The following is a 12479-nucleotide window of genomic DNA, read 5'->3' as shown; positions in this document are numbered from 1 at the left end:
AAATGGAAATTTTTCTGTATTGTTGTTAGTGTAAGATGGGTATAAATTAGTATGTCCCATGTATGTTTAGTCGTTAAACCTTGTAGTCTGTTACTAGGTTTGTTCTAAAAATAGTGAAGCATAGCCAGACTGCCAAGAGGGCTTGTAAAACAAAACGGTTACGGTTAACAATTTAAATTAAATTTTTATACTTATACAATTAGATTTTTAAGGTATGCGGATACTTAATTTTGGTTGCTTACAGCCAGAATTAAACAACCCGTTTCAACTGTCCATACCTTGTTCATGGAATCCCATAACCTGTGAAAATGATGGGCCAGCACAAAGAAACAGACACACTGTGTGCCTTCACCAAGGCTTTTTGTATCTCTATGGAGGCAGAAGTTTAAATGGAACAGAGAATGATTTCTGGCGGTATAATATTGTGTCGGAGACTTGGAGTGAAGTATGTGCAACTGGAGATAAACCTCCACCTCTTGAAGGTCATACGATTATAGAACATAACGAAAAATTGTATATTTTTGGGGGTGAGATGTCGTTTTCATGCGCAGAGGAAACACCACTATGGATATTTAGCCCCAAGTTTAACTTGTGGTCAAAAAAAGCAACACCATCCAATAACTGTAGCTCTCCATGTGGTAGAAGAGAGCATGTAGCAGTATTGTATAGAAAACAAATGTTTATTTATGGGGGTTATATTGACTTAAAAGGTCCAAGCCAAGAAATGTGGGCTTACAATTTTAAAAACGATTCATGGAGCCAGAAAAAATCTGCTATGACTGGTAACGTAGTTCCATCAGGCCGCTATAAGCATTCTGCCATTGTCTATGGTGACACCATGTGGGTAACAGGGGGATTAATGGGTGTTTCTGACAAAAATCAAATTGAGGCATGGAACTGGAATTTCACCAATGAGGTTTGGACGTTGTTACGAACGAGAAATGCACCACAGCAAATATTTGGGCACGCCATGTGTTTAGTTGGAAATCACATTTTTGTCTATGGTGGTAATAAAGAAGATGGTCAAATCGATTCAAAATTGTGGAGAATAAAAGTCTCCTGGAAAACAACTCAGGTCTGGCACACTTGCCATTTTTTAAATGATGTTCACCCTTCTTTGTCTTCCAGTCATTGCCTCGTTACTTTACCCAATTATAGTTTTAACAATTTAATTGAATTAGAGGATGGTAAAAATAATATTTCAGTTGCTCCTTTTCATAAAAAGTCAAACCGAAATTCTGCTAATTTAAGTGGCGTGACAAATAATTCCCAAATAAACAATAGCAAAAATTCAGATAATATAATTCAAGTATCTGAAGTGCAACCACAAGAAAACTTTTCAAGTGGGAAAATTGACAATTTATTCCATAAGGAAAAAAAAAGATCAAATTCTGGTGAAAATGGAAGTTTAAATAGAACATTCGAACTGAACAATGACAAAACACAATTGCTTGGCAAAGCCAGATCTTCAAGCATGACTAAAAGTTCAATTTATTCATACACAAACCCACTGTTTAATATTAACTCATCCCAAAGCAGTCTTCACAACTTAGAAACTGTCAATCATTATTCATACAATTTAAACTCAACGGAAAAGTTATGGCGCCCTTATGATAAAAAACAGTTTGTAAAATATGAAACAACATCATTCATAGAAACACCTCAAACAATTAACAGCAATAAAAATGATTTTGTTATTGAGTCTTATGATGAATTACCTGCTAAAGAAAACTCGTTTTACCAAAATTCAAAAATTTTACAAAATTTAGAAAATATTGAAAATGACTGTGCCAATCTTAAAGTATCGACAGGGGGTCTTATAGATAATTATTTGGTACTTGTAGGGGGTAAGTTGGATGGTGAAACCAGTCAGCATGTTGCTCACCCGATAACTATGTGGAAATGCAAATTTGTTACTAAAGATTAGGGGCATCGAATAAATGACTTACTTTTTTTTTAGCATAATTTTATATTGCAAAAACACATAGCTCCCAGCAACAGATGAATGTATATCTCTCAACAACATTTTCAATACTAGACTTTGTCATTTTTTTTCCAAAATCAATGTATTTAGTTAGTAGGGTACTAAAAATTGCACAATTTATTTTTTTATTAGTATTAATATTTTGTTATTTATATTTTATGCAACAACGAAAAGTGTGTATTTTTATTTGCAACATAAAAAAAGTTTCTGTACCAATCTAGTGTCTTATATTTTGTATATATTAACAGCTTTCAATTTAACATTCTTAGAATATACGTTTAAAAGAGATTTTGTATAATGTTACTTACTAATGCATTAAATTTTAAGTATATTGCCTATAATGGAGATGTAATTGAATTGTATTAAATTTTTGGTGGCTGCAATTTAAATATTTTTGTTTGTTTACCAATTTAAAATTTTATTTGCGGTACTTTCTTGGATTTTGTTTTATTTAAAGTTTTTAGTTTTATTTTTAAATATACATTGTTCCAGTTACAATTAAATAATTACACCATTTATTATAAATGTATGCAGATATAGTTTATATTTATATATTATTTTGCAGTATTTTTAACAGAATCTTACACATTTATGTTATACTAACAATAAATAAAAAAAACAATGCTGTGTTGTATTTAATATATGTAGGCATTACTTTTAGAAATATATGAGTTAAACAAGGAAGTATTATAATCATGTAGGCTGTTTTTAATTTTTCTTAAGCGGTTTTGTATCTAATTTGTAATCTGCCTTAGGCAAATTACTTGCTACGTACACAAGAAACAAATATTAATATACATTTTTAAAGCAAATACCTAATTTGCTAATTTAAACAAAAACGAACAATAAATTTTTTCCTACCTGAAATTTACAAACAAGGCAAAATATTAGCAAAACCTGTGTTTATTCGCTAATTTTAATACATTTCTTTTCTGATCTTATCTAAAAAAAGACTATTTAATAAATAAGCCAGCATCAATATAAAAAATACACTGAGTTGCTACAAAAAATATATAGTTTATAAACGCTAGAAAAACAAAAACTTAAAACAAATTTTTAAAAACTAAATACATAAAATAAAGCTTAAATACATAAAATCGAGAACACACAAAAATAACAGTGTCAGTATAGGAACTAATAATCAAGGGCACAAATCATAGCCACTCCTCTCTTAACCCAATGCTTTTGACTTTTGTTTGTTGGAACTTCAACAGCGATAACATAGTTGGTAGAGTGACCAGTTGTAGATAGGGTGCCAGCTCTTGTGAGGGTTTTGTAAATTGGGCACAAATAGATACCAGTAGTAGGTACAGTTCTTAAAAAGAAAAAAAAAAAATTTTGAGGCAAAGTTTTATAGCGTGGTATGCCAATTTTGGCTCTAGACTACTAGCTAAAAGATTTTTGTTTAAGCCGCACCAATGTCACACTATTCTTTCTTTAGTTTGGTGCCTACGAATAGCTTAAAACAAGTCCCAACAACACACCATATAAAATAATTACAAAAACCCCCAAAAAAATTACAGACAAAAATATTTTTTAACTAAAAATTTTTACATAAAAAACTGAATTAACTAAATGACCAAAACTGCACTGTACAACGGTAAAACTGCATGTACTCTAATAACCTATAGGCCTATGTATTATGTGCAGATTTTTACCGTTAAATAAATAATACAGTTTCGGATTTGGCGTATTTAGCAAATCTATGCATGTTTTTAATTATTGATAAATCAAACCAACTACAAGTTCTTATCAAATTATAGTTATAATTACGAATGAATAAGTTAAACATATATTCTACTAAAGGTGACTAAAGTTTTCTTTTTTTTAACTAACCTCGCAAAACACAGAACAACTACAAACTCTTATAAACCACTTTATTTATTTACTGCTAAGTTAAAATACTACAAACTAAAAGTACAATTACCAGGTATTATGCAGTCACAGAACCTAATTTTTCATACAATAAAAAAATTAAACACTAAAAATTTAACTCTTAACTAAGCTGTGTTAATAAACTCTAAACTTGTTAAGTGAATTCTAAAAATCAGATAAAGTAGCTAAGGGTTGGCCTCCCACGGCATTGGGAGGCCTCCCATTTCACCTAACACATAACTTTAAACAGCTACATGGCAGCACTACTTAATAAAATAATCATAGCATTTGTGGGTTATCATCAAAATTCTTAAATAATAAAACTACAATTTTGTAATAAAGTATGTAAAATGTGAATTGTAAAATAAATATGATATAACATGTGAATATGCTTTTTTAAGGATAATTTCTAGCTTATTAGAAATGAAATAATAACCTAATATAACTTGGTTTAAATCTAATAATGACTTAAGATAAACTTTATAAAATCTCACCTATTTCCAACAGGAACAAGCCACATTGGGGCCATGTCAGTGTACAGCTCCTTTGGTCTAGATTCACCCAATAATCCACTTTCATGATCCCATCTTGCACCCTCTACATATAACCCCCTGATGTAACAACCATCAACAGGGCGTTCTTTAATGTCCTCATAATTTCCCTTCATCACCTGATAATTACGTTATTATATTGGTGAATAGTTTGTCCTTGGCTAAACAATTTAGTTGCATTTGTTTAAAAAATAGAATTTAAATTGTGGAAATATATATGTAATATAGCTTAGTGGATGAAGTATTTGTATATGTACATGTATATTTAAATTGTAGACCTTTAAAAAACTGCTTTATGCGGTGCGTGAGTAACATACAAAGAACAATTTTAATTGTAACCTCATTGTAAAAGTAAATGGTGCAGCCAGCAAGACAGGCAATAGACTAATTGTGTTGTGAATAAATAACATCTTTTCATCAAACAGTTTATTTTTTTAGTAGTAAAAAGTAATTTTTTTTTTTTAATTAAAAAATTTGCTAAATTTTTTTAAAAGTTTTTCTTTTAATTAAGAAATTTTCTATATTTTTTTAAAAGTTAGGCTTTGTAACTAATATTAGTAACATTACAAACCCATTATTAACTAATAAAAATATATCCAAATCTCTGAAACTAAATTATAATTACAAACTTACAGTAAATCCAAAAGTGATGGTGTCGATAGAAATGACTTCTTTTCTTGCATAATTCTGCAATGTACCGGTCAAGAAAGCTTGGGGGAAGAAAAATCCAGAAATCCAAAACACGACCGGCACGCCATGATCAATCCAATGTTGAACAAACTGCATACGAGCTAATAAGTCTTCGATCCAAGATGCTAGAGGTTTAAGTGATGGGTATGCCTAAATAATATAAAGATTGTTTTTTATTTCTTTTTTACAAGTTTTTTTTAAGAACAATTTTAAGCATTGGTAAAAAAAACATTCTATATAAAATAGGATTTAATGCCCAATTTGAAAGACATTGTAAATTTATAAGTCCTTATTTTTAAATGTTTATAAAAAGAATTTAAGCTGTTTACCTTTCCAGCCCACATAGTAGGAACTTCGTTAATGTACAAACTATTAAACATCTTTTCCAATGACTCTGACATTACAACCAGTCCCTTTATGGCCTTTAACAAATCTTTAGATGATGAAATAATGGTGTTCAATAAGCGGTTATATCTAAAATGCAGGCCAAAACAATAAAAAGTGACATATTAACATTCATTGAATAATTAAAACATCAAAATTATAGAATTTCTATTTAAACATCGAAATATAAAAAGTTAATATACGGATAAATAGGATAAGGCAATATAAGAATAAAAATATAAAAACACATTATATAGTAATATAAATATATAGAGCTTTCAGTTGTGTTTATAATAAAGAATTAATAGGTCAAACCTGATAACTTCCTGTATTAACACAGTGTTCATAGATTCCTCATACATGACAGGATATTTTTTCATCACAGCTTCAATATCAACAGGTGGGGGTACCTGGGATAATATTCCTTTTGCAACTTCCTCAACCGTCTGAATCAATTAAAACAATTTAAGATGTTAAATAAACTAAAAAATGGCCAAAGAATTAGTTAAGATGAGATAAAAATTGTAACTTATTTTCTATTGTTTAATACTAATATGTATTAAAAATATTAACAAAAAAAAATTTTTTTTTATTTAAAAATTAAAATTTGGCCTTGTTTATAGTTATATTAGATAAAAATATCACTTAAATTTGCATTACAATATTATAAAAAGTTAAATAAAATTGCTAAGAAAATTATTTTTGAACTTACATCTTCACTAGATCTTCCAGAAGCAGATGATGTCTTTGGTTGCAAGTGGATTAGGGAGGAAAGAGTGGAGGAAGACTCATTTTGTGCAAAAGTGATGTTAGCATTATTGTGCATGCTGAATATTTCAGGTGTATCATTGATGGGCAAGGTTCGAATATATTGAATGTAACTCTAAAAAAATTAATGCATTCAATATGATTTATTAAATTGTATATAACACTTATTTTTTAACTTTTTTAACTAAATTTATTTTTTTACGACAATTAAATGTATCAAATAATTTATATTTGGATATTATTATAAGCTTGTTGTAAAACAAAAGTAGTGACTTTTGTTAAAACATTTTTATTAAAATGTTGGAAACATTATCATTGTTTTTACATATGACTTTTTCAGCCTTAAGTGAATAAAAAACATATTGGAATGGATTTTCATAGTAAAAATAATTGTAAATAAAAACAGTTTATACAATATAATATTATAATATATAACATAACAATTATGAAATAAGCAATTTAAACATAAATATAAGATAACGTGGTAAGAGTGTGCTTATAATCACACCATAATATTTAAAAATATTAAATAATTACTCACATTGTTATCACAGTCTGTGTCAATCTCTTTATACAACCCACTCTCAGAAAACTTATGATCAGGTTTCAAAACATCAAAACTATAGAAATCAGATAAAACATTCATCATACATCTTCTATCCCAATCATCAGTTACTCGACCTCCATAATTAATGTGGCCCGCCGTGTAGGTAAGACACTAAAAATTTAAAACAAGTTCTGTTTTGAAAACTCAATCAAGATACACAAAGACAAACCTTAGTAACTAGTTATCTAATGTTACTATAACAAGAGAATCCATAACACCATACAATTATGATAAAACAAAACTAATGGGACTGTCTGTGAATACTTTTAAGTTAAGTATAAAAATATTTTTGGACTAATCCTATTAATACTGATTTACTTTTTAAAGTAAAATTATTAAATTTGTATTTTATATAAAGTTCAAATTTAATGTGCTAAAACAAAAGTTTTCAGCTACCTTAAACGGAATTTCTTCATATTCATCCAAAAACATCTTCAACTGCGAAATACAAATCCTCAAATCTCCAGTAGTAAACTCATAAGGAATGTTAAAACCTAGAGCTCCAAATTTTCTCCTTTCAATAGCAACTCCATGGAACAAACAAAGAGAAAAGAGTAAAGACTTGAACACACCAACCTTTAACAAATGTAAATGCTCTAATATTATTTTTTTTAATTTAAATACAATTTTTATAACATGCCATTAAAAAATAACAAAGAAAACTAAAATAACAAAAAATATGCATTTTTAAAAACACAATCCGAAATAAAACCAATTTTACAAAAGCCACACTAACCTTATGGTTGGGCTTTTATTAATAAAGTAAAAAAAAATTTAAATTTTAACACACTTACCTTACTACAGGAATTTAGGAAGTCATCATTTTGTGCCATGTAAGCTCTCAACAGGTTAGCTTTGATACCACGAGGGGGCTCAATTGTCATTTTACTTCCATTCTGAAGAATTGAGACTGGAAATTTGTTGCTGGGCATCGATGTTAGCCATAAACGGAAATCGCGATGTACCTGAAGTAACAGATTTGTTAAATTTAAAAGTTTTCTGCTAAAAATATTATTTTTATTGTTTTAAATTATATTAAATTACTGTTTGTTGTTAAAGTTTCTAAATTTTACCTTTACAAAAAAGAACTAGATATGAGTTAAAAATGTAAAATTGATAATTAAATGTAATTCACTTTTAAATTTTAGTTGTATACTGGTTGTATTAATATTGTTGCTGCTTGCAACCAATATACTCTTCAAGTAATTTTACATATGTGTATATACAGTATAAATAGCCATCAAGCTTGATCACATATAAATTAACATTGTTAAAAACCTTATCAGGATCTATGGATTCAATCAACCTCTCAAGACTTGGCATCCAACTTGGTGCAAGATGACAGTTTTGGAAGAAGACCCATTTTCCTCGATCCATTGCACTTCTTATCAGTGCCTCTGCTCGAGGACCCTACAGTGAATATTTACAAATATTTATAATGCTTAAAAATTATTTTGCAAATATTCATTTTTTAATAATTTTTTTATATTAACAGTAGTTTTTAAAATAACAAACCTGCCCTTGGCCAAGTGAAATGGCTGACAACTTTTTTGAAAATCTCATTTCATCAGCAAATTTATACAAATCAGCAGCTGGGTCAGTACCGGCTGACAAAACAAAAATAAGGGGAGTGATGGGAGATGAATCTTTAAATACAAGCCCCAGATCGCTTGTTTGGGGCTCAATAAACCGTTGACCCATGTATCTGGCAACATAATCTTGCATGGCATTGGTAACCTGCAAAGTAAAGTATTTTGTTATAATATGTAATTTTTTTTTAAACGTAAGATATCAGGTTATTCTTATATTTTTAACCCTTATATATCTACTATGCAGAGTAAGATTAATTTGTAATAATTTCTACCATTAAAACAATCTAAATTGTCACACTTTATTACAATGCTAAATTTTCTTACGATATTTTAAAATATATTTTACATTTAAACTTGAACAATTCAAATTTTAGTTAAATAGTAAATTATAATAATCCAAGTGAGTTTACCATATCCAGCCTCAAGCATCTGAGCACAATAATCTTCTGAAAGTCATCCAGTTCAGTATTCCACTGACCAGGCATATCTTCTCTGTGGGGTTGCGAGGAATCAAATATTCCCTTGAATCCATCCAAGTGGTTTTTAAAATCTTCAGCAAACTTGGAGAACTTGGGCTAATAAAAAACAAAAAATTTAGAAATACAAACTTTTAACCCCTCTTTCATTAAAAATTTTTAACCCTTAAAATTTAAAAAAAAATTTAACCGCTAAAATTTTTAACCCCTCTTTCTTTTCAAAATTAAAAACTAACAATTCTTATTTTATATAAATACTTAAACTTTAATAATTAAAGAATTTTATTTTTATTTATAGTAAATAAAATCTTACTAGAGCAGCTAACATGAGGATGTCACCCCAGGATCGATCGGAGATCCAATCCGGAGAAGGATTCGGAAGTTTCTCTGGGACATGGGTTCCACCAGCTAACATCCACCTCCATTCATCTGGGTTGATCTTGTCTTCATTCATTTGGATCCGGATCTAAAAAGAAAGAAATTCACAGATTTTCATTATTTCATGTAACAAAATATGTTCGTTTTTTTTTTTCAATTTTTAATTTAAAAAAAAAATTAAAGTACTCTTTTTTACTATTATAGAAATAATATCTAGACGAAATTTTTATAAAAACATTAAATTAATGACAAGAGATAAACTTACACAAAGCAAAAATGCAAACATGAGCTTGTGTCTCTCAAACAAGGATCTACAAACATTTGAGTAAAGACTGAAAGTGTTGTATTCATTGATGTTAACAATTCTTTTCTCAATGGTGTCTAAAAACATTATTATCTGTTAGTAAGTATACCTTAGTTTTTTTATAACCTTATTTGTTTTGATCAACATAGTTGCTATTTTAATTAAAATGTCAAAATTTATTCCTACAGTACGTTTCAAAATATTTACAAAAATCATAACTAAAAAAGTAAACAGAAGTATCGATATCCAAGATGTAATTTCGACTTAAATTTAACTCTCTCAAAAAGTATCGACTTACCTGCTCTTTCAGCATTGGCAATAGAGCTCAAGAAAATGCCCACAAACCACTCCAATGAATATTGATACATGGGATCAATGTTAGCGAGATCAGACACACAGAAGAACAAGATTTGAGTGCGGACAGCCACAGGAATGTATTGAGATCGTGTTGCATCAATGTCTTTCTCTGTTTGTTCAGCAATTACCACTTTAGCCTGGAATATAAGATGAAGAATAATTTATAGTAAAATAGAAAAAAAAAATTTTTTAATTTAATTTTTTAGAAATTGTACTTTTAGGTTTACAGAAAAGGGTAAACTTAGGTTAATAAATAAAATGTAAAAATTTTTGGAAAAAAATTGTGCACATAAAAAAAGTAAACTAAAAATAAACATTTATATAAATCTTAGTCAAATATATATTTCATAAAATGACCTTAATTTCCCCAGCTTTTATTTTCGATTGTTCCAGAACTTCAATCAGTTCAACATTGTCAACAGGATTCCCTTCAGTGGCACTCAGTCGGTATAAAATTTGATCTTCTATTTCCTTTAATTCTTGTTTCATTTTGGCGTTGGAGACAATCAGCTGGTTCTTTGCCTCTTCCAGATCTGGTCTTTCTTCTGCAACCACCCGACCGAGAAGTTGGTCTTCCAAACCACTAAGTGAACCAATTTATAAGTTAAAATTTTTAGGTGAAAACTTTTAAAATTTGGTAAAAAATAACAATTAAAAAAAATTTGCCAAAAGCTTAATTTATTTTTTCTGTGTTTTTTTTAACATTACAATATATTTATCAAAAAATATAATACAATGCTTTATATTACCTTGGTGCAAGGGTGAAATTGACCACAGTTACTTTTACAGATACCTCAGGGGTGTAGTGAGGATTGGGTAACTTGGTTGTGATGTAAAGTTTAAAGTCGTCGTGGTATGGTATTACTGCATCTCCAAGTTTAATCACAGTACCTCCTTGTTGTTTAAATGTCTAACAAAATTTACAAAGTAAAACAAAGTTGTTTATATACTGTTTACTTATTCCAAAGCCGTTATTACTATAAAAGGCTGAAAAACATATTTTTTATACCTTAATTTTAACTAGCATGTAATAAACTTATGGTTAACATTTTAAAAATTAATCTATTTCTGTATTTAAAAATTGTATGTTTGTAAATAAGAAGCACAATTAACCTGTTTAAGTAATATAGGTTCAATAGCTGGATCTAATTCTTCTAATACATTCTCTAAAATCATTGGTTTTCCAAACCTAACGGCATTCTCTAAACTTCTTAAGAAATCACGATCAGTCAACTTTATTACATCAAGACCATTGTCTTTTTCCATTGATTTAATCCATTTGTTAGCCTAAAAAAATTATTTAATTTCAGATATATTTATATTATCTTCGAATTTTTAGACTAATATAACAAGCAATAAAATCATTTTCGAAAAAAAATTTGGCAATGTTAAATTACCAAAAAAATGCTTTAAAATGTTATTAAGTTAACTATCAATTTTGCTATTCTATATAATTCAACATCTTAGTTTGATGTTGCAATATATTAAAAAGGTTTTAGTTCATTTAAATCAATATTTTTATAATTGATTTATTCATAAACAAGTTAACTACCAACTTAACAAACCTGTCCTTGGGGATCAATAAAAAGTGACCACCTCTTAGAATATTGAACAATGACACCGTTTTCAACACTCAGGTTGTCACGGGGCAAACCATAAATCTGCCAATTTCTGATCTTTACAGGGTCACCAAGGGTTGAAACAAGACTTGGTGATTCTGTTCTAGGTACATTACAGGAAACCAAATGATCTTTCCATTCATGTAACAAGGAAGCTCTATACTCTCCCTAATACAAGTTATAAGATAAGTATATTAACAAAATAAATAAAAAAATAAATTTTAACTAATTTAAAACTAACACACTTTATTACATGATTTTGTAATGATATTCTGTTTTAATGATACATTTACTAGTTTAAATCTGAAAAATTATTTAAAATATAAACTTAATCTTATTGTATCTTTATGTTAAGAAAAATCATTACAATTAAAAATATAAACTTCAATTTAAATTTTTCTCTATTTTATGCAATTTTAACAACAATTTCACTTTTCAAACCAACTTACAGTGAAGGCACCCAAGTATGCCACAAAGCCGGCGGACACCATTACATCACCAATTATATTTGCTATCATGTGATTCAGGTTGGTGACCGTTTCATGCCATCGAATTTTCTCATCAGCCAGCCCATTAATAAGTTTATCAGCTCTTATTAATCTTTCCTCACACAGATTACATTTCTTTTCTAGTTCCTCTTTTTTATTAACACCTGTTTTAAAAAATCAAAATATTTTAATTTAAAATTGATTATTTATTAATGTGAATTTTGCAATTAATAAATACTTGGTTACCAAAATAAGATGGCCTTTAGCTCAATTTTAATGCAAATATATTTGTACAAACAAATTACAAAACATTCATTTCATACAATAAAACAGTTATAATCAAAAGGCAAAATATTTGACAAAAAAATCTTTATATACTGATTACCAAAATAACATATGATAACAC

At 28.6% G+C, this 12479-nt stretch overlaps 2 protein-coding genes across 3 annotated transcripts in view; one reads left to right on the top strand and one right to left on the bottom strand.

Annotated features, from left to right (window-relative positions):
• On the top strand, positions 1-2609 carry LOC145755779 (uncharacterized). Its single transcript, XM_082572027.1, has one exon. It carries the CDS (start codon positions 215-217, stop codon positions 1925-1927), a length of 1713 nt encoding a protein of 570 aa, XP_082428153.1. The 5' UTR covers positions 1-214; the 3' UTR covers positions 1928-2609.
• LOC145755761 (dynein axonemal heavy chain 1-like) overlaps positions 2478-12479 on the bottom strand; it is a 34629-nt gene continuing 24627 nt past the window's right edge. Inside the window, exons 59-78 of one of the 2 annotated variants that reach the window (XM_082572011.1) lie at positions 12035-12237; positions 11532-11753; positions 11080-11253; positions 10716-10876; positions 10324-10549; positions 9908-10103; positions 9571-9686; positions 9241-9393; positions 8862-9026; positions 8375-8596; positions 8138-8269; positions 7654-7824; positions 7256-7435; positions 6794-6970; positions 6197-6367; positions 5800-5930; positions 5430-5574; positions 5044-5250; positions 4354-4529; positions 2478-3299 (exon numbers count right to left, since the gene is read on the bottom strand). In XM_082572011.1, the coding sequence (XP_082428137.1) occupies positions 3119-3299; positions 4354-4529; positions 5044-5250; positions 5430-5574; positions 5800-5930; positions 6197-6367; positions 6794-6970; positions 7256-7435; positions 7654-7824; positions 8138-8269; positions 8375-8596; positions 8862-9026; positions 9241-9393; positions 9571-9686; positions 9908-10103; positions 10324-10549; positions 10716-10876; positions 11080-11253; positions 11532-11753; positions 12035-12237 (3509 nt within the window). In that variant the 3' untranslated portion in view covers positions 2478-3118. Of the gene's footprint in view, positions 3300-4353; positions 4572-5043; positions 5251-5429; positions 5575-5799; positions 5931-6196; positions 6368-6793; positions 6971-7255; positions 7436-7653; positions 7825-8137; positions 8270-8374; positions 8597-8861; positions 9027-9240; positions 9394-9570; positions 9687-9907; positions 10104-10323; positions 10550-10715; positions 10877-11079; positions 11254-11531; positions 11754-12034; positions 12238-12479 lie in introns of those variants that run through there. The other variant, XM_082572018.1, reaches the window with a different exon arrangement.

This window comes from Corella eumyota, chromosome 1 (genome assembly GCF_963082875.1).
Source record: "Corella eumyota chromosome 1, kaCorEumy4.1, whole genome shotgun sequence".
NCBI lineage: Eukaryota > Metazoa > Chordata > Ascidiacea > Phlebobranchia > Corellidae > Corella > Corella eumyota.
Note: the sequence above shows the minus strand (reverse complement) of the source record. Positions and strands in the feature narration are given on the sequence as shown.

Excerpts from the sequence above, each read along its gene's own strand:
- LOC145755779 (XM_082572027.1), top strand. The coding sequence starts at position 215 with ATGCGGATACTTAATTTTGGTTGCTTACAGCCAGAATTAAACAACCCG.